The 19977-nt window shown below is 40.2% G+C and overlaps 1 protein-coding gene across 1 annotated transcript; it reads left to right on the top strand.

Annotated features, from left to right (window-relative positions):
• Positions 1–12108: 12108 nt before the first annotated feature.
• Positions 12109–19732, top strand: LOC105682179 (kinesin-like protein KIF20B). Its single transcript, XM_024364652.2, has 4 exons — positions 12109–12168; positions 14297–14393; positions 14908–18980; positions 19478–19732. Exons 1-4 carry the CDS (start codon positions 12109–12111, stop codon positions 19730–19732), a joined length of 4485 nt encoding a protein of 1494 aa, XP_024220420.2.
• Positions 19733–19977: the final 245 nt, after the last annotated feature.

Below are 19977 nucleotides of genomic sequence, written 5' to 3'. Positions count from 1 at the left end.
GGCAGCCACTTTCCGATGTTTTTTCAACGCGGTAAAGTAAGCTTAAAAACGAACGTCACGACTTGAGTCGAGACGAAAGTGCACGCATGCAGACTCACGTGGCAGAGTCGGAAAAACGAGCGGCAAAATGCCGGGGGAGGAAAAACCGTGGCGCGCAGATTACTTTACACGCTGTTCGTTTTCTCCGACTCAGGTAGAACTTGAAGTCGACGCGGAACAGCCAACCTATTCGAGGAAAACCAAAGCTACCTGTCACCGGTTCCAAGGACGACAATTGACGACAAAGAGCTTGAAAACTACTTCTGATGCCATCAAGTGCGCGTTCAAAGGAACGCTCGCGTGCGTTCAGCGTATTTCAACGATGCTTTTGCGTCGCCTGCTATCTTCTTCCCTTAATACCTTTATTTCAAGCCTGTAAATAATTCTCTACCTACATATGCAGAATCGATGGAATTAAATTTACAAGTTTAAAAATATTATCATCTCGAAGTAGAAGGTTTCGATACAGCATACAACTAAATTAGTCGAGATACGAGAGCCAATTTTTAATGTTTGGTGAGAAATTACGAAAAACTTTCAATTCGATAAGTTATTCATTTCTGTGGTTGACAAACTAATTGACAATAGCTTTATGTAATTAGAAAATGGCTGACTAATAATTTTAACCTCCAATATTAAGAATTATTCGAACGATAGAAATTTTAGATCTTGTATGAAATAATAATATGAAATACTTTAAGAGTGCAATTTTTTCTTTTTTACTACTAAAAAGCATCGTAAAGGATCAAGCATTATTCGTCTAACTGTAAAGAGCTTCGATATTGATCTTCTTTTTTCCTTTAAACAGAATCCTCCATTTTTGCCCGAACGTAATGGCCTCAATAATTTGCTCTCTCACTGCACCGTTGATACTGTTGAGATGTGGTGTTACTTCGTTCGTACATAGCTCGGCGTCTAAACGCAGGAAAGCTCGCGCGCAGTATTCATTTTGTTTTCGCAGCCACGTATTCTCTTTTGTGATACGCGGCTTTCTGTATTACCATGAGTTCGTACGCCAGGGAACAAGGACTCGTTACGAGACAGACGGTTGTCCTTTGAGTTTTGCTCGCTTAGATTAATATTATATCAATGCTGTGTCAAAGAGAACACCTCTTCCCACCCTCTTTTTCACCCTCTCTATAACGAACGAGGACCCTTTCGCACGTTCGAGGCTCGCTTGAGTGGCCGAGCAACGAGTACCTCGTGAATAATTGACGCGCGAAGCGCGGACCACGAATGCCGTTGAAAACTCTTCGGATTTACTTCGACAGAAGTCCGATTCTACCAATCGTCGAGCGTAGAATGCGAGAAACTCAATCTTGCAGCTAGGAAATTCTTTTTTAGTTTTATATACCAACTAGGAAAAATTCGAGAGATGGTGATTTACAGGAATTAGGAATTCTTTTAAATTGAAAATCTGCGAGGATAGTTTGTCGTGTAAAGAGTTTTGAGTAATGATAACTAACATTTCTTCTTGATTCGAAGATTGTCACGCTAGAATAGTGAAAATTTGTTGAATAACCGAATTGCAAACATTGTTGCTTATCGTCATGATCAGTAAAACAAATTTTTTCTCAGCGATTACGTCACTCCTTGTTCCAATGGCTAAGTAGAGGCTCGGCTTTTTTCTATGGCAGCCCAACAGACTGGAACATTCTCCGGAGGGTTGGAAGATCGTTTTACATCGGACTCGATATTCCAAGCTCGTCGGCTGGTTTTCCCGACGCGGAATTATCGAGGGGTGGCGCGGCGAGAATTAAGGCTTCTTGCGGCATAAAAAATCTGTGTAATCAATTATCGAACCTTTTACCCCATATTTCACGGCCAATGAGTCGCCACCCCCTCTCCTTGAAGCCCTCCGCGTCGGCTGTGCGAGACTCTCGACCCACCCTCGACACTTTTTAGCCGCTGTGGCTGCTTCTCTTTCCTCAGGTTTTCAGCCTCTCTTTTGCCCCCCTCACCAAGGGTTCGGCCTCTTCTTCTATCCGTTTCCTGCTTCAGAGACGCCGTAGACGAGCCTTTGTTTGGGATATCAAATATTTATTTTCTTAAATAACGCAGATGCCCGGCAGAAGGCCGGATCGCGAGCATTCCCCCCTTAATAAATTATCAGCGATTATTGGCCGCGTTTGCCTAGCTACCTCTGGAACCAAGCGTTTTCTTCTTTCTTTATCCTCTTCCCGGTGCCACTCTTAGGAAACCGAGCAAGTTGAGCAGAATCGATTCGGCATTCCGCTTCCTTACATTTGTTGACCAAATATTTCACGAAAAGTTTTCATTTCTTTTTTCTTTCCTTCTCCTTTTTTTCTTTTTCGATGAGCGAGGTAAAATACATTATTTACTGGGAAGGGGAAAATTGGGAGAAATGTTTACGAATGGTACTTCTCTATGTATTCTGTTCATTTTCAACGATATAACAATGCCAAGGAAGGCTGTGTTTTAAGAAAAACAATTGAGAAGAGCGAATAAGTGATCTTCCATAAATTATTTGATATTATTGAAATGAAAATAAGCTGAGGTTCTATTGTTGGAAATTGAAACGCTTTCTGTATATTGATTGGAAAATGTCACAGTATCAAAGTATCAATCGTGCCGTTTACAAGTCACAATGATCAACTCCGTAAACTAAACGGTACAGGAAAACGAGTTACATGACGTTACATGAAGTGTTCCTTTGTATTTATGTCTTTTGGTGTCTCGAGAATTAGATATTAATCGTGTACTTATATAATGAAATTAAGAAACTTGTTGGAATACAATGATATTATATACATAGACACAAATAGTCTTATACAGACACCTATGCAGGCATTTGAACAGGACACTTACACAGGTCATACCCACTACTGTAAAAATCTTTTAAGGGACCATGGGACACTACGTACAGTCAGTCTGAGAGTAACTGGCCAACTGTCAACAATCCATAAATTCTTTACCTGCACACTTTGTTAATTATACCATATCACTCACTTATATTTTAAATACATTTGGTTCTGTAACTCTGTTTAATAAATATCACCTAATATTATTTCAACACAAACATTGTGTCTTCCACAGATTATTTATCTTAACTTTAAGATTAAATTCTAACAAAACTGATAGAAAGATGGAACTGATCAGTTTGGCATCTGAGAGGTTCAATTATTATCATATTTGTTGCTTCCTCGTCTGTAACTTCATCGTGTATAGTAATTTCAATAACAACCCGCACATGGAATCCATCGTACAGACATTTCTCAACGTTGTATCATACATTACCACGAAAGAGGGCTAATCAATAAGGTCACAAAAGAAGCAGCGCGCCCTGTTAGCATTTAAACAATGAGTGGAATGTTTTCCGCGTGTATAGCCACGAATTCTAATATTAATTTTTATCGAGAATCAAAGCTTATGGAAGGTGGTTCGATAGAGGGTGTACGCTCGACGTGCTGACATATTGATTAAAATGTGAGCGAAGAACGCTTTGTTTCTCTCGTGTCGGGGAAAAAATCATCGCCGTGCTAATTTGAAAATATTGAAGCCACACCGAAGCGTAATAAAGAGAGAGAAAGGGAGGAGAAGCGGGTGAACGGGCGAAAAAGCAAAGGGGGTGGCGTGGTCGATTTATGTACTCCGGCATTCTACGTACGAGGCGTTCGATGGGAAACGTCGCGTCCCCGATACCGATAGGCCTGGGCCTCCTTTGTTTTCTACTAATTAAATTGGCCCACGACCCTTTCGCCACCCCCTCTCCTCCACCCTTTAACCCTTCGCCGAAGCGACCATCGTTTGAACTTTTTCTCCTCGCCGACGATTTCGAAGGGTTTCGCCATCGGTTTCGCGAGATGGACTAATTAATTACCGTGGAAGTGGCCCGTTCATCCTGCAACCTCCTCCCTATCCTCCCCACCCCTTAAGGAGATTTAGCTCTGCGGCTTGGCAGTTGATTTACGCTATACGCGTTATACGATCCTTGTACCTGTCCCCTTGATCGACCCGTGGATTTTCACATGTGTCGTACCGGAAATCAAAGGAAGAATTTGATGGCAATTTAGTCGAGAGTTCGGTCGCGATGGGAACGTTTGCTCCGCGATTACGTGCCTATTAATTCGTTCAAGTTACCCGAGACGCGGTTTGAAGAGTTGCAATATGACTTTAATTGGCAATGATACGTATTATTGGTAACTTTATCGACAAGATTTATTTATTTTATGAAATTTCATGTGACAAATTGTTGCGAACATTTTGCTTACACAGGCTCGGTCTTATTCTACTTACGTAGTATTCGAACGCTTACAGTTCAGTACAGGTGAAGTATAGCAAGAAGGAAATTTCAGAATTATATTGATAATATCGGAAAACTATTTATGAATACACGCATATTCGAAACGTTGAAGTAATACTAAAATGAACTTTATGTAATACGTGTAATAAGTTGAAAAAATTACTCGATAAATCCCGATGTAACTGCTCTTAAGCGATTTTAAGTAATTTCTTCTATGAAACTAACTTTGCGAAACTAACTCGACGTTTATTTCAAATTCTTATAATCATACTGACTGTTTTAGTGATTGTTTTTTTTTGATAATGGACAATCGTACAATTTTTCAAATCTTTCTGCACGAAGAATTATAACATCTTTTATAATTTATATTTCCTTTATGATCTGTAATCCTATTATCCTTTATAATTTTTGCTTAAATACGATTATCATTCTCAAGCTACGACTATGTTAGCTAACTACAATTGCAACTACAACTACTAGTCTGCAACTATGCAGATGCTAAAGTAACATTTGAAACATTGCTGATCGAATGATTTTACGTGCCGTATTTCATTTGATAAAAATTTCTCAACGCTGCGTGGCAGAAAATAGATTGCAAGCTATGAATAGAACATGAGGAATTGAAGGAACGAGGAATAAACTGCTACGGCCTTCGTGTAAGCCGACAAACGGTCCAATATTGTTTAGACAGCTACACTGAAGTAACTACAGTGAAGTGGAGAACAGAGAGACGAAAATTGATTCGATCGTCGTGATCGTATATGGTCTATAAATAGTGGCACCGATGATGGAAGGCTTTAAACGAGATGATATGGCCTGTGATCGACCCAATCAATGCATCCACTAAATCATCGTCTAAACTGACGGCTGCGACACAGCTAGTTAATATCATACTGGTGGTGGGCGACCGGAAGGGGCCACTCATCCAACGATTGTCGATGCGTGGCATCTTTATAGGATCACGAATTGTGACGCACTGCTTTTCGTTTCCGCGTATCATCAGATCGGGCTATTAAAATCTTACGTTTTTCTTCGAACGATCAAAAGAATAGAAATTTAGAAATTTATTTTTGTTTGGAATATTTAAATTTATGTTCGCGATGGGACCGTGGCAATTTCGAAGAAATTGAATATTCATTTTTAATGGACGTCCAAGTACAATGATCTTTTTATAGTCGAGTGATTATTTATTATTTAACATCGAAAGGAAATGCGATAAAGCGAAACGAGAAGGGTGCTACGCATGACTGAAACGAACGTCACGCTAAGTGGTTGCTTCGATACAAAAAAGAAGGTGCAATTGGTGTCACGTTTCCTGTACCTATAGTCATGTTGAATACAGGAATAAGTATTCAATCTTCTAAATTAACAGGTGTCAAAATGAGATTGGTTTCTGTATATCATTTATAAAGTTATATGATTATTGTCAGAACTAGAGATTCTTCCCTTTCAGCAAGATTTTATAACTTTGTAAAACTTTGTAAATTTCTGTCTTTTGATGTTTCTTTCCTAATATATTTTATATTTAGAATTGTTACAATGATTAACTGATTATATACATATGCATGTTATAATATAAGTGATTATTCAACAACATATTCTACATAATAGCGTAAAGTGCATAGTAGCACGAAGCATCCAAACGAAGTATTCATAATTTCACAAAATATACCTATTGAATATTTTCTGAACGTTACCAAAATCTGCGATATCTGTATCACAAAATTTCTCACGTAATTTCAATACAAAAATCGCGATATACAGTTAGCTAATACAAATCAAACACTATTTAACTTCGAAGAAGTACGACTTAGGAGAAGCCGGGCGAATGGTAAATAGAAAGAAACTGTCTCACTCTTGACTGAAGATGAGCAATCGTAAAATGCGGAACAGGCGGCCGAAGGGCGCCTAAAAGGATCCCGAGCAGCGATAGGGGCGGAGATGGCTTAATGCCACAGTGTCGAGCAATCGGGTATCGACTTTTCCATTAGCCACAAAAGTTGTGGTCACCGCAACGACGAAATTGGCCGTACCAAAAGGGACGTTTGCGCCAAGGTGACGTCGTCGTTGGCCAGCGTCGCAAGAGGAAACGCTCGAACGACGAGGGTGGACACACCGGTCGGCGAAGACATCGCATCGACGGACAACGAAGGGTGACATTAATTCTCATAACATTTTACGAGGCGGTATCTGACCTGTGTGAAGTCTTCCGACGGCCAGAAGCACGGTTTAGGAGTCATAACTTCCAATCACCTTAAGACATGCAGTCGCGGCCAATTCACACAGCTTCCGGATAACCGCTCTTTGTTCAACATTTAGGAGATTGGTACAACCTCTCTTGTTATCTTTTTCCGGTTTACAATTCTCTCGAATAGCGACTAATTTCTTAATGTTTTGGTTACTTCTGAGTTGCAGTAATTTATTATCGCGCCGGGCTTTTAATTGATGAGTTAATATTTTTAAATTGTACATATCGGAAGAGTTATCTATTCTAAAGTATATAGCAAGCAATAGAGATATATCTGTAATTATATTTTCGTATTTCCTGTCTTTTGTGCGGGAGCAATTTTAAAATTCAATCTATCGTTAACCAATTCCTCGTCAAAATTATCCACTTGATTTTGAAATCCTCTTTGTCAATCCTCTTGAACATTTAGAAGATATTAAGTATGCATAATAATGTGAGAATCTTTTGTGTTAATTGATATTTAATATTTTCCAAAAATCGAGAAATCTTTTGTGTTTTCCATACGCGTGACGACGAACGTTCTCCTAATTGAATATAATAAATATATCATGTGTCGTACAACGAATGGAATGTCTAAAATAAAAACATTTTGGCAAATTAAGTTACGTATGTATATCGGGAACCGTTGACGCGGAATCACACAAATCCCGAGTCTAGACAGGTAATAATGGGCGGACTCGGAGTCCGGTGCAACACAGAGTGAATTTCCGTGGCGAATGATATTCCATTTCTATCGTCTCTAAACGTGAAATTCCCTCGACGCCGGCGGCACCGTCGTTTAACCACGCGCGCCTCGGCGAAATATCGACCTCATTATCGGGACGTATCACCGGCAATGAAACGTAAGTCGCCAAACGCGCAACGGATCCCGATGAAAAGACAGCCCACGGTAGACTGGGTGTTCATTACGGCCGGTCGCTATAGGAATCCATTAATGCGTGAGACGTTGCTGGCGATGAAACCGAGCATAATGCGGCGGCACCTCGTATCTGCGAACGGCCACGAGAAGAACGTTGGAGAGGGTAGAGGAGGAACGAGGGTTCGGTGGAACGTGCCTCGTTAAGGGAAACACAGGACACAGGGTGTAAGGGTGGCCCGAGGCAGGGGGTGTTCGTCGTCGTTAAACCGTACCAGGAATATCGCCGTTCAATTTCGTTCCTCGTGCTACAAAAAAAGAAGAGAAAATAAAAAGAGTGCAGAAAGAGAGAGAGAGAGAGAGAGAGAGAAGGAAACACTCCCATGCCGCTTGCCGTATCGGCCAACCGAGGTTCTTTTTGATCTCGCTAAAGAATTCATTAAGTTTTGCGGCCGCGGTTAGGTATTAATACGCGGGGGGTGGAAAATGTGCGGCGCGTTTTATGCTCGCCCAAGCACGAGCCTCCTGCTAGCTGCTGGAGAGGTAGGTGGATCTCTTTTCTCCGCCACCATCTCCCTTTGTCTGCCGGATTCTCCTTTGTCCTCCTGTTGCACGATTGTCTATCGATGGCTCTTTGATATTTCCAGGTTTGCCACTTCACGCGGCGCGCCCATTTTTGCTCGCACCCTCTTCGCGTTGCTCCCTTCTATCTATTTCTTCCTTTCTGATATATTCGCCAATAAATACAGACACGTACATGGACATACTCGTTCATTCGCACTTTATATCGATGTCTCAAATCTAATAATTGTTAAATGGTTTCAACATGGTAAATACGTATTTTCTGTTTACAAGAATGTATCATATTCTTGTTTTCATATTGTTGTTGACTCTAAGAAAGTTTTTAGAAATTTGATTAGCCATTACCCCTTTCGAATGACCATCTCAATTTTCTTTGTTATTAGTCGTCGTCATCACGAATCTTGCAAATATACGCCAGGGACAGGGTCAAAGTACGGAACGCGAAACAGGAGGATCTTCTTAAAAAGTTGATATACTGAGTTTTTCTTGGCGGTGATGGGCCAGGATGAAGGTGCCCGGAAAATGCTGGCCGGACGATAGAGATCGGATAGAGGGTGGGGAAGTTTAGGTTGCTTCACGCTGTTGGAGTGCATTTGGCCATCAAATAACATCGGCAGCGCCTATAACCGGCTTACGTCCCGACATAAAGTCGGCTTGGGCTTCTCTTACTTCCACGGTCTTTCCTCGCCATCTCGAACCACTAACTCGTGATCAGACCGCCCCGACCACCCGCCGAACTACCCGCCGTATCAGGAGTTGCGGTTCTTGGAGGGCTTAAGCTCGCGATATCAGTTGATTGGGTCTAGAAAGTATCGTCGGAAAAGAGGATTCGTTTCCTGCCGTCGTTGCTCTCACGATTGCTCCGCTTTCTTTCACACGGCGAGTGTGTTCGCGCGTGAGATTGCTTTTTAAAGAATTGCTAAGGAGAATCTATCTGTAAATACCTAGGAATTAAGTCTCCCATTGTGGCTTAATGGTAATTGATAGTCGATGATAAAATTACATTTTTAAGCAGTAGCAGCTTTAACCAAGTTCTTATTAAGCTCTGTCTTCTATTTGTATAACGCGTAATTTTCTAATTATCCGATTCTTGTGCACGATACAATGGTATTTGGATTTCAACACGTATGCATAACTATCTAACTTATTTCAATCTTAAAATAATTTTAGAAACGATGCATTTGAAAAAATATGTAGTATCCTTCTAATTTAATGTTGACCTCTAGGATCATGTGTTTTAACTATAATAAATATTAAAATTACGTAACTTTCAACTCTTACTACTGTATAAATAATAATTGTTGTCGTCTCCCTTAAAATCCCATGTGTATACGTAATCGTTGATTCATTTCACTACATAGTCGGTTCCGCATCAGTCATAAAACATTTTCCGTTGATAAAAATGCGATTGACCGGAAGATGTCCACAGCCTTAGTTAATCTACCAGTTCGGACAACCTGGTTCTGCCTCTCTATCCGTTTGGCAGTTTGGCTTTCCTGATGTTTCCAATTAAACTTTTCGCGCTGTTCGACTAGCGATACTTTTCCGGATTATCGGAGCTACGTTTCAACTTGCGGTTACTATGTGGTTGGTGGGTGGATTCGAGGAAGGGACCAATAACTTGCCAATATCGGCATTACTGGCGTACTGAGCGCAATATAAACGTTTATGACCCAATGTGTGTCCATCTGAACCCCTGTCCATTGCTATACCCTGTTCAATCCACTGTTTTTCCAACAGTGGCTCTCAAGTTTTCATTGTGCCCTACTGTTTTATAATAAAATCTATAGGTTTAATATTTTTCAGCTAAAATGTTTTTTACCAAACAAATATTCCAAAATATTCTGAATGAAAAATTCTGTAGCAGAAAATTTGCTTTATTAAGATTATATCCGATATATTAATCTCTCTTGCATAGTGTCTTCTTTCATCTATATATCCTCTATATTTCGATTTCATATTATCTTCATCTCTTTCAATATCCTACCGTCATATGTTTTATCTTTGAATTTCTGGTTTAGTGAAATTTGCAGTAATTTTTTCCTCCCTGAATATTCAGCAATGAACGTTTAAAAATATTATTATGCAGATACATATTATACATATTATACAAGATTAGTTGTAAACGATACTCGCACTCACTGACACCATATCGTATTTCCTTAAAATACATGTAAATTTGTTTTCTCGTAGCATCGTGGACATGAGAGCTACTGGTTGGAGAATGTCGAAAAGACAGAGAAGGAAAGAAGGGCGAACATCGGTAGCCAATGTGGCTGCAATACAAACCGCCTCTGACCCGTTCCTTCAACATCCCCCGTAGTTGTCGACGATACGTAGCTTTCTATCCGTTGCCCTTTCGCGACGGCTGTGTGTTGGGGGCGCGTGCTTGTGCCCAGGACACTTAATGTTTCTCTATCTATAGTGGTCAGGGCGAGACAGTCTGGTATATTGTTATATACGACATTGTGCGAAGGGCTGCGGGGTAAGGAAAGAAGGAAGAGTGGAGCCACGAGAGATATCACCAGCCACCAATTACCAGGACCGACCAAGAGTTATTGAAAAGATCTCCCCATAGGAGAAACCCCGTGGAATTGCGCTTTCCTAGCAGCTAATGAACACTGATTATAGTTCAACGAACGCTTGTCGATGATTTATTGCGCGTTTGCGATACACGATAATGCTGCTTATTATTATAAGATTAAGATTATAATTGCAATTCGACGTATATTATAGAAGACATAGAATGGTATTACACGATGTGATAATTATCATAATTTTTTAAAAACACCGTGCAATTTAACAGATTCTATTTACCATAGTTTATATCTATTAAAATTCATTTGTTGAGACGATTTAGCGTTTTAGTTTTCTATTATTTCTTTCATTATCTTCGCTAGATTAGGTTTCATTGTATCCAAAATCCGGTAGTTAACTGCGCGTTTCTAATAAATTACAGTAACGGAATTAGAAATTAACAAAATTAATTGATCACATAACGTTAATATAGAGAGTATACCCAATTCTCGATGTAAAGGATAATTTGCAAGGGAATTTATTATTATAAATAAACAGACCAGAATCCGGAAATCTTTTTTCCGCGATTGATCAAGAATTATATACTTCGGCATTAAAGTATCAGCGGAAGCATTTTGCAGTAAATTCTTCGGAGGCCGTATTTTTAAAGTAACGAGCGAATCAGTCACAAGTCGGACGAATATCACGGCGGTTCGATAAGCTCACGGCTACGGAGCGAGCATTAATTATTCCCTTTAGATTGCGCCTGGTGCGATCCGTAAAATTTCCACCCCAGCGCGGAGCGTCGCCATCAATTTCGCCGCTTTTGCTGCGCAATAAGGTTCTCTCCTACCCGTATTCTCCTGTTGGAGAATCTACGAAAAGGACTTCTTCGTCTCATCGAATGGTAATGCCTGCTTTTACGATCATCATATTTATAAATGTAAGCCCGGATGTGGATCCCTCGTGCTCGACCCCGATGAAAGCAGCCTGTTAATTGGGAATACTGATGGCAGCGGGGAAACCGTATTCGGATCGATGCCGCTCCGATGCCTTCGTTTCCTTCCCTCTTTTCGTCTATCCTCGTGCCTTGGTTTCATCTTCTCTTCGGCCACCCACGCAAGATCATGGCGCCGGATAAGACCCGTGGGACGCTGTCAAAGGGAGCTTATATTTATGAGACTTTCGGCAAACAAATGGATAAATCTAATATCTCGAAGCTCCTTGAGAACGACCAACGTCTTCCCGCGGATTGAGATTCCTAACGCTGGGTTGAGATCGAGCTGCGAGAATTAAGACTTCTTCTTCAATGGACAAGAGATCGATGAGATTGAGAGTTAGATATTCTTATTGGTTTAGTACACTCCATATAAGGACGTAATGTCTTGGATTAATGGTGGCTACTAAGTACGTTGGAATGGAAAATATTATACGTTTTACGTTTAGAAATTCTTTAGATCTTTGAACATTTTGAAGAAAATTAAGAGATGCTAAAGTAGCTCACTATTATATACCAAACTTATGACGTTAAGAAGATGCCATACATTTTATGGTAGAAATGAAACAGGACAGAAAGTAGATATAAAGATCATATCATTAAAAATGAAGAAGAAAGAAGAAGATAATGACATCAAAAATGGTGCTCTAACTGTTTTAATCAATGTAAGCACGTGGTCAATGCTATACACTGCGTATACCTAACAAGTTCCTGTGTATTATCAATTGCGTAAGAATGAAAGTACGATTCCTGTGTCAATTTGTTTGTCGAGATTTCACGTATCGCAAACAGTAAGCGAAGAAACGTCGAAGAGTAATATTTGAAGGGGAGGACTTGGAATCACGGACGCTGCCTGCCGTTTCGTTCACCAACGCCATTAAAGACGCTATAAAAGAAGTGGCCTGGCGGCGGCGAACGAGTCCCGATGGCGAGAGAGTGCTAGGCGAAATTTGTCAGTATTAAATAAATAACCCATAAAGGTGGAACATCAATCCACCGTAGAAACATTAACGCCCGATATAAGGGGGCGATGTAACGGCTGTTATTTTTCATACACAAACAACGTCTTATACTGTGCATGAACGTAACATAGGTAAGGAATCATCGTTTCTTCCCCTGTCGATACATTTTTCGTCTTCTTTGATGTTTTTACGACTTATACCATAGATCGTATCGTAATTCACGAGATAAAACACGATGTATCTATTAGGATAGAAGTGTCTAAAGATGCTTCGAAATACTTTGAGACGAAATAATTAACACAGTCTTCCCTTCTTTTTTTTTTTTGTTACTATATTACAATTGTTTAACATATATAGGTATATAATATACAGTGTCGTGTTACAGTTATGTGAAATACAACGATGTTTAGTAGCACGAGTGAGTTGATACGAAAAGAAGTTCATGACGAGCTAAAGCTATATCTAAGTTGCGGATATTTATGTAAATTCCTATTTTTATAAATATAATTGAAAAATGAACCTGTATACTAAATGTATTAATAGATACTACTTCATATACTCTTACTTGTTACATATTATGTGCATTCTGTGCATTTTTGTCTTTGTATTATATGCATACAAAATGCATAAAATTGATAAAGAAGAAAACTAGAACCTGATAAAACTCCGGTATACGATGCATTAATTATTCTTTCTATAGCGAAACAGTTTAGCCACTCAGTGAATAACTCGGACATCGAAAACTTGCGCACCTTGGAATTCAACTTGTTGCTCGTCGGCCGGCATTCGAATTCTGGGAAGCCCGATTCCTCGCCTGCTGGAATAACACCTCGACCCTTTGCCGAGAAAACTGCAAAGCGGCGTCTTCTTGTAGCGAAAGTTCGGGCGGCGTGGCGCGTCGAAAGTTCGAACGGTCCAAAAGAAAAGACCACCAATGGCGGCGAGCTTTAGCGGGGAACCGCGAGCGTCCGGAATGCCATGGCCAGTCGAGACAGGGAAGAGGGAAAGAGTCAGCGTGTGCGATGAGGCGATATACACCGAGAGGGTTCAGCGGCGAAAACGAAAAGAGAAACGCGAGGTTCGGTACGCGTGCAGAAGAGAGGCCGGTCAGACGGTCGTGTCGATACAAGGAGTCGATTGTGGGTTGAAAGACACCGCCGCGACGCACAATAAGGCCTCTTCGAAGACGTCTCATAGAGCACAGTGGCCGACTTGTGCTTGCGATACGATTCCGATGCCGAGATTACGCCGGATTTCGCGGATCGCGCGCGGTCCATCTCGAATCCTCCGCCGACTCGGCCTATTAGCTCACTGTTTGATTGGCTGCGGTTAATGAGCCGAGCGACACGCGTATAAATTGCCTCTTATTGCCGACTTTGAAGATATTTCGAGGCACGCGGTCGCGTCTCTGATTTCCAAATGACGCGCTCGTACGTCAATTACGAACATTTTTGGAATAATTGCAGGGCAAACCGGCCTCGATGAAAATTTTCTTGCAGTTGATGCGCAGTGGAGATAAAGTTTGGAAGGGTTTGATGCTGTTGAAAATGACAACGTGAGTTCGCGTTCGCCTTCCAGGTGCAGATGCGCTAATTACAGTAAATAGTAACTAGAAGATAGTTCTAGATATAATCGATAGATTCAATCGATAGGTTTAAGATCTTCTTTTGTTTTTGTCCCTAGTTTATGTAAGAAAGTGCAATAAAGGTTTTTCGGCTCAGAACGGTGTGATAGATTTATCCAAAGAATAAAATAATAGCTATTGTGATCCTACCTCTAAATACGGAAATAACAACAGATGCTCTGCACGTTTGTTATTTTGTAATGCTAGGTAGGTCGATCTGGTAGAGACGATGTGGAATTTATGATTGCTGATAAGTTGGCGAATAAGAAATATTTCTTCGAAGATGAAGATTTATGTGGTCGATGTGAGTTGAAGGTTGGATTTGAACAAGAGCGTCGTGAAAGCTACTAGAGAAATCTTAGCCCTGCTGGAGGAGGTTGAAAACATTCTCTGTTCGATTTGAACAATGTTTTAATTCATAAATTATTTGATTTGTTAGCGCGATACGTCGGTATCGCCAGAAATTGCAGATGTTCCGCGCGAATAAAAAAAAGACAATTTACAATGTGAAATTATCTTAAAACTACATTCACGCGTATTAATTCGGTAACAGTGACACGTTGTGTAACCTAGCAGAACTGAGAAAATTTCTCCAAAATGGATCGAAGCGTTATGAAGCTTCTTGAATCAACGATCGCCGGACGTGTAAAGATCATAGTAAATTGAAATTTCTGAAACAGAATCGCAAGCCCTGTACTGAGACGAGTTCGCTACATAGTGAAGCGTACTGTGTATGTTCGCATTCTCTTAAATTGTAATATATATCCCAGTTTCTTTGTTCAAGATTTCCTGAGTTTCGTAGAACATGTTCGCTTCAGATTCGAATCCCACCAAGCCTTCAGAAAGTAACGAAAATACAGTATCCCGTTATACATCAGCAACTTGTTTATCTACGAACAACGTGTACCTTAGAATAAAACCGAACTCCGCAAAAACCAACAAAGAAATCTACGCAGTGGTCGGTTTAAAGACGCTTCACGTAAAGAAAGGCGAGAACGTAGATAGGAAGTACTCTTTTACAAGAATTTTCGATTCAGAGTCCACTCAAGCTGATTTATTTTGTCAAAGCGTACGGTGGCAAGTGATTTGCTTTCTTCTCGGCGAGAGTTCAACGATTCTAACCTATGGAGCTTCTAACTCTGGGAAAACGTATACATTGTACGGATCAACGGATTCACCTGGTGTAATCCCTCGCGCCATCGAATTTTTATTTTCCACGATTAACTGCACCTTGGCTCCTTGGTATAAAATCAGCGACGACAATAGAATTGTCTGTTTAAACGAGCACGAACGAAATTCTGAAATACACAACAAAACAAATTTAATAAACCCGAATGTAATCGCGAAGGAAGAATACACGCAGGCTCGATTGTCTTTGAATAATTCGAACCCTCGAATTCCTGAATCGGAGGAACAAGATCTTTGGAGTGACGAATGCATGTCCTCTGTATGGATGTCCGCTGCAGAAATCTACAATGATAACGTGTACGATCTTCTGGCCATCGACGGTCAGGAAAGACGACCACTAAAAGTGACAACTCGAAGGGATTGTTCTACTTACGTGAATGGTTTAAAATTTATCCACATCACCACAGCATTGGAAGCTTGTCAGCTATTAATCTTCGTTCGATCTAGGATGGCTGTAATCTCGACAGCACCAAATATCACGAACTCGCAGTCTCATACTATTTTGACATTAAAATTGCTGAAGTATAAGAAGGAGAACGTACCGGAAGAAGTTCGAGTTAGTACATTAACATTTTGCGACGTGGCTGGTCCCAGAAAGTTTAAAAAAGGAGAAGGAAGAGGCAGCGGATCAACAGAATCGAGGAATATAAATAATAGCTTGCTGGTGCTTGGAAGATGTCTTAAATCTCTACGTGACAGTCATTCGAGCGGTGACAATATAACTGGCCCTCTTAGAGAGTCGAAGTTGACCAGGATTCTTCAGAAGGTTTTGACTGGTCGAGAGAAGGTCAGTTTCATTATTAATATCGATATTGGAATTGATTCTTTTCCGGAAACTTTGAGTGCTCTGAATTTCTCAGCAATGGCAAAGAAATTAGGTAGCGAACCAGGGATATTGAAACGAAGCACGTTCTCTGTGACGACGATGACGCCAAGGAGTCCAAAATCATCCACGTCGGTTTTTGCCGCGCATAGCCCGAGAAAGGTCATCACTGTGGATTTCGAAGAATACGAAACCCTCAAGCAACAGAATAAGAAGTTGATGGAAGTACTGAATGCCATGAAAGCCACTAGTAACAAGAAACAGATCATCTCGATGGAAGTTTCGAAAGAGTTTTTCGATTACAGAGAGTTGCAAGAGAAACACGCGGAACTGATGAAGCGTCTGGAAGCTTTAAAACGCGAGAACTTAAATCGAGAATTTGAAATAAGGCAGGAATTGATAGATTACTATTCCACGGCTATCAAACAGCTAGAGTCAACTTGGAAGAAACGCACGCAGGATATCGAGGACGAGAGACGACACTTGTTAAAGTGGTCTGTGAACCAAGTAGAAACGTTTTTTAAAGAACGTATCGATAGTATAATGTGTAATAAAAAGAGAAAGAGGGACGACGACAACAACTCTAACGAAATTCAACCGACCTATGTGGAACTTGAAGCTGAAAATGCCATGATCACGTCGGAAATGGTCGATTTAAGAGAAATGGTGCGCAGTCTGAGGACCGAGAACGAGTTATTGAATAAAGATAGAAATAAATATAAGTTCCAATTTTCGTTAATTGATGGAAGACTCAAATATGTGTATGAATTAGCCGAAATGAATTTTCCTGAATTATCTTTCAAGGCGCAAAATAACGCGTGCGACCCCAGTCGGCTTATGGACGAATTGAAACGTATGTTTGACGAAATGGCGGACAACATCTCGTATTTGAAACATGATTTGAATTTAGTCAATAATCGTGCGAAAATTATGGCGAATTCGATGGAAACCGAGGAAATGCTATGGAATACGAAAATTACGTTGGAGGAGACGTTGAATAAAGTGAAAGACCTTGAAAGTGAAAGACGAGAAAAGACGAATCTCATTCACAATTTGCAACTTCAATTGCGGTTGCTGAGAAAAGACTTAACCGACACTCGAGAATGTGAGATCGAGTATGATGCGAAATGTGCTGGAAAGGAAGATGTCCGTAGCTTGAACCGAAAATATCATTCACTCAGCAACGAAGATTTCTTCTGTAGCGATAACAGCGATAATACCGAGTTAATAACGCAAGCTCACGTGGATATAAAAGCGGAACGATATCTTAATGACGACACCAAGAATTCACTGAAGAACGTTTCCTTAAATACTGTAGACTCAGACTTGGATCGACACACTTTCAGATCCAGCGACAGTGGCAATGTGAAAGAAGATTCTGGTATCGATGTCAGTTGTAGAAGTCAGAGTATTAATGATAGTTCCACTATGGAAGAAACGAAAGAAAATTACAGGCGAACGACTTCCATGTTCCACCATTACAATGATGGGTGCGAACAAACCAAACAATCGAAGACTAATCATACGAATGTGGAACATTATACCGAGCAAGAACGAGAAATGTCATTGGACAGAGAATTATTACGCGATGTGAGTGACTTGAAGTCGGCAATAGACACTTTGAGAAGAATCGCAGATTTCAATAAGCTGGAGGTCGCGGAGTACAGAAGCAAATTGCTATGTTGCGAAGAAAAAGCGAAGGAACTGAAAGAAGAGAATGAAAAACTGATAAAAATAGTGGAAATAGATTCGCAGAAGTACAACGAGCGGATCAACGAGTTGACTCAGGAGCTTCTGGTTAAGGAAGAGGACGATAATCGCAGTCTGAAGCAACTTGAGACTTGTTTGAAGAAGTGTGCCTCTCTCGAGGATCAATTGTCCATGCTTCATCTCGTTTACGAGCAAACGCTGAAATCGTTCGCGAATAAGAATCCACAAATCGAAAAATCTGGAAAGGAACTGTCGGCGAAGAGTTTGGAGACGAGCGACAAAGTAGCAGAAACGCGGAGCGATCTGTTCAGGGTGCAGCAGCTGCAGGAGAAGGTTAACGGACTCGAAACTGTTCTCGAAAAGTGCCAGGAGGAGAGAAACAATTATCGCGAGCGATTGCAGGAACATTTAGAGACGCAGTCGATGCTGGAAATGAAATTGAAGTGGCTGTCGACGGAAATTCGGAGCAGAGATGATGAGCTGATCTCGTTGAAGACGGAATTCAACAACATGGCGCGACAGAACGAATCTAACGATAAAAGAATGAAACATTTGAGCGAAGAGATCGTTCGATCGAACGACAACGTGCGTTGTATGAAAGAAAAATTAACATATTTCGAAGAGACACGGAAGAATCTTGAAGAAAGATTGGAGAACGAAATAATTGATCCTCGTTCGAGTTTGACGAATATTATTCAGAAGATCTACGAGGAGAATAAAGACAGAGAAGAGAAATTTTATAAGTTAAAGTTACAGGTGCGTGAGAACGAGATAGAGATGGATTTGCTTAAGAAGCATAGGAATGATAATATAAAGAAGTACGAATGTATGGTACAGTATTTAAGAATAGAGGTTGAGAAGAAGAAGGAACAGCTGACTAAATTGCAGAAATTAATTTTTACGAATTTCACTTTGAGATATCGCAAGTTGTGTAATAAACCACGAAGCAAATCGATGATTTTTCAATTGCAAAAGCTAACTATTTGTAGTAAGCAAGATTTGAAAGTGTCGTCTGTTGATAGAATAACTAATGACGAAGAATTATCTCCGTCAATTTATCAATGCTCGATTGATAATTCGCGTGATGTTCATTTCCCAAATTCACAATTATTAGCCAGAAATGAAGAATTCGATACTAAAAGTGCGTATGGAACAGAAGAGTCTTGTCCAGTACGTTGTCCTTAATCTACTTATAAGTAAAGGATAAAGAGAAAGTAGGAAATATCAATTTTTCTGATTTTACGCTGCTTTTTCTCGATACTAACTAAGATTATAGAACCGCTCATATTTTTCTGACGCTTAATCGTCCCTTTTAGAATCGGATATCTCTTTAAATTTATCCTCTTCTATCTTTCTAAATATTCCAAATATTTTCTCGCCTTACGTTTTGAAAAAATTGCTTTATTACCGGCATTTATAAATTTAATATATCGTAACCAACAGATAGAATTTCAATTTTGTGTAAAGAGGTCTAACCTGTTGTTAGTCTAAAGCATTACAAATTTATTTTCGTTCTTCGCTTTCTGTTGTTCTCTTTCAATTTTTATTTCAAATATATCTAATTAGTTAATATTTTAATAAGTGCATTAACCGTTCTGACATAATGATATTAAAAGTACATTAACCGTAACTTCCTATCTTATACTCTACAGTTTTAAACGCTTCAGACAGAGAGCAGTTTGGGGTTGAACGACTCGAACGTAGACGCACGTCAGATCCAGAGCGATGCCTCCGACTGTTCTGAAGTGCACTGCGGTTGCGGTATTGGTTTTAAAAATGCTGGAAGGCAGGGAAGAATGTCAGGTTGGATGAAAGTTCGAAGAAGCATCGCGAATACCTGTCTCCTGCGTCAACCCTGCGGTGAATACACCAGTGTTCACAACGATGCTTTCAAGACTGACGTTGTAAAGCATAATACATAATTAGAAGATCATTTTCCGGGCAATTGAAGTGTCTGTAAATACTCGCAACATATCTGTTATTCCCTACAATCTTGCACCATTTTTACCACAGTTCTTGTTACTACATACAGTTCGTTTGGATACTTTGTTTTCTAGTTTCCTCCTACTTAGCGTGTTTCGATATGATATTGCTGTACGCATCACGTATCGTAGTTATCGCTTAAATAAAGAAACCGAAAAGAAAAGACGTCACAACTGTTATTCTT

The sequence above is a fragment of the Bombus impatiens genome, unplaced genomic scaffold (genome assembly GCF_000188095.3).
Source record: "Bombus impatiens unplaced genomic scaffold, BIMP_2.2 scf_0102, whole genome shotgun sequence".
In the NCBI taxonomy this organism is placed as follows: domain Eukaryota; kingdom Metazoa; phylum Arthropoda; class Insecta; order Hymenoptera; family Apidae; genus Bombus; species Bombus impatiens.
Note: the sequence above shows the minus strand (reverse complement) of the source record. Positions and strands in the feature narration are given on the sequence as shown.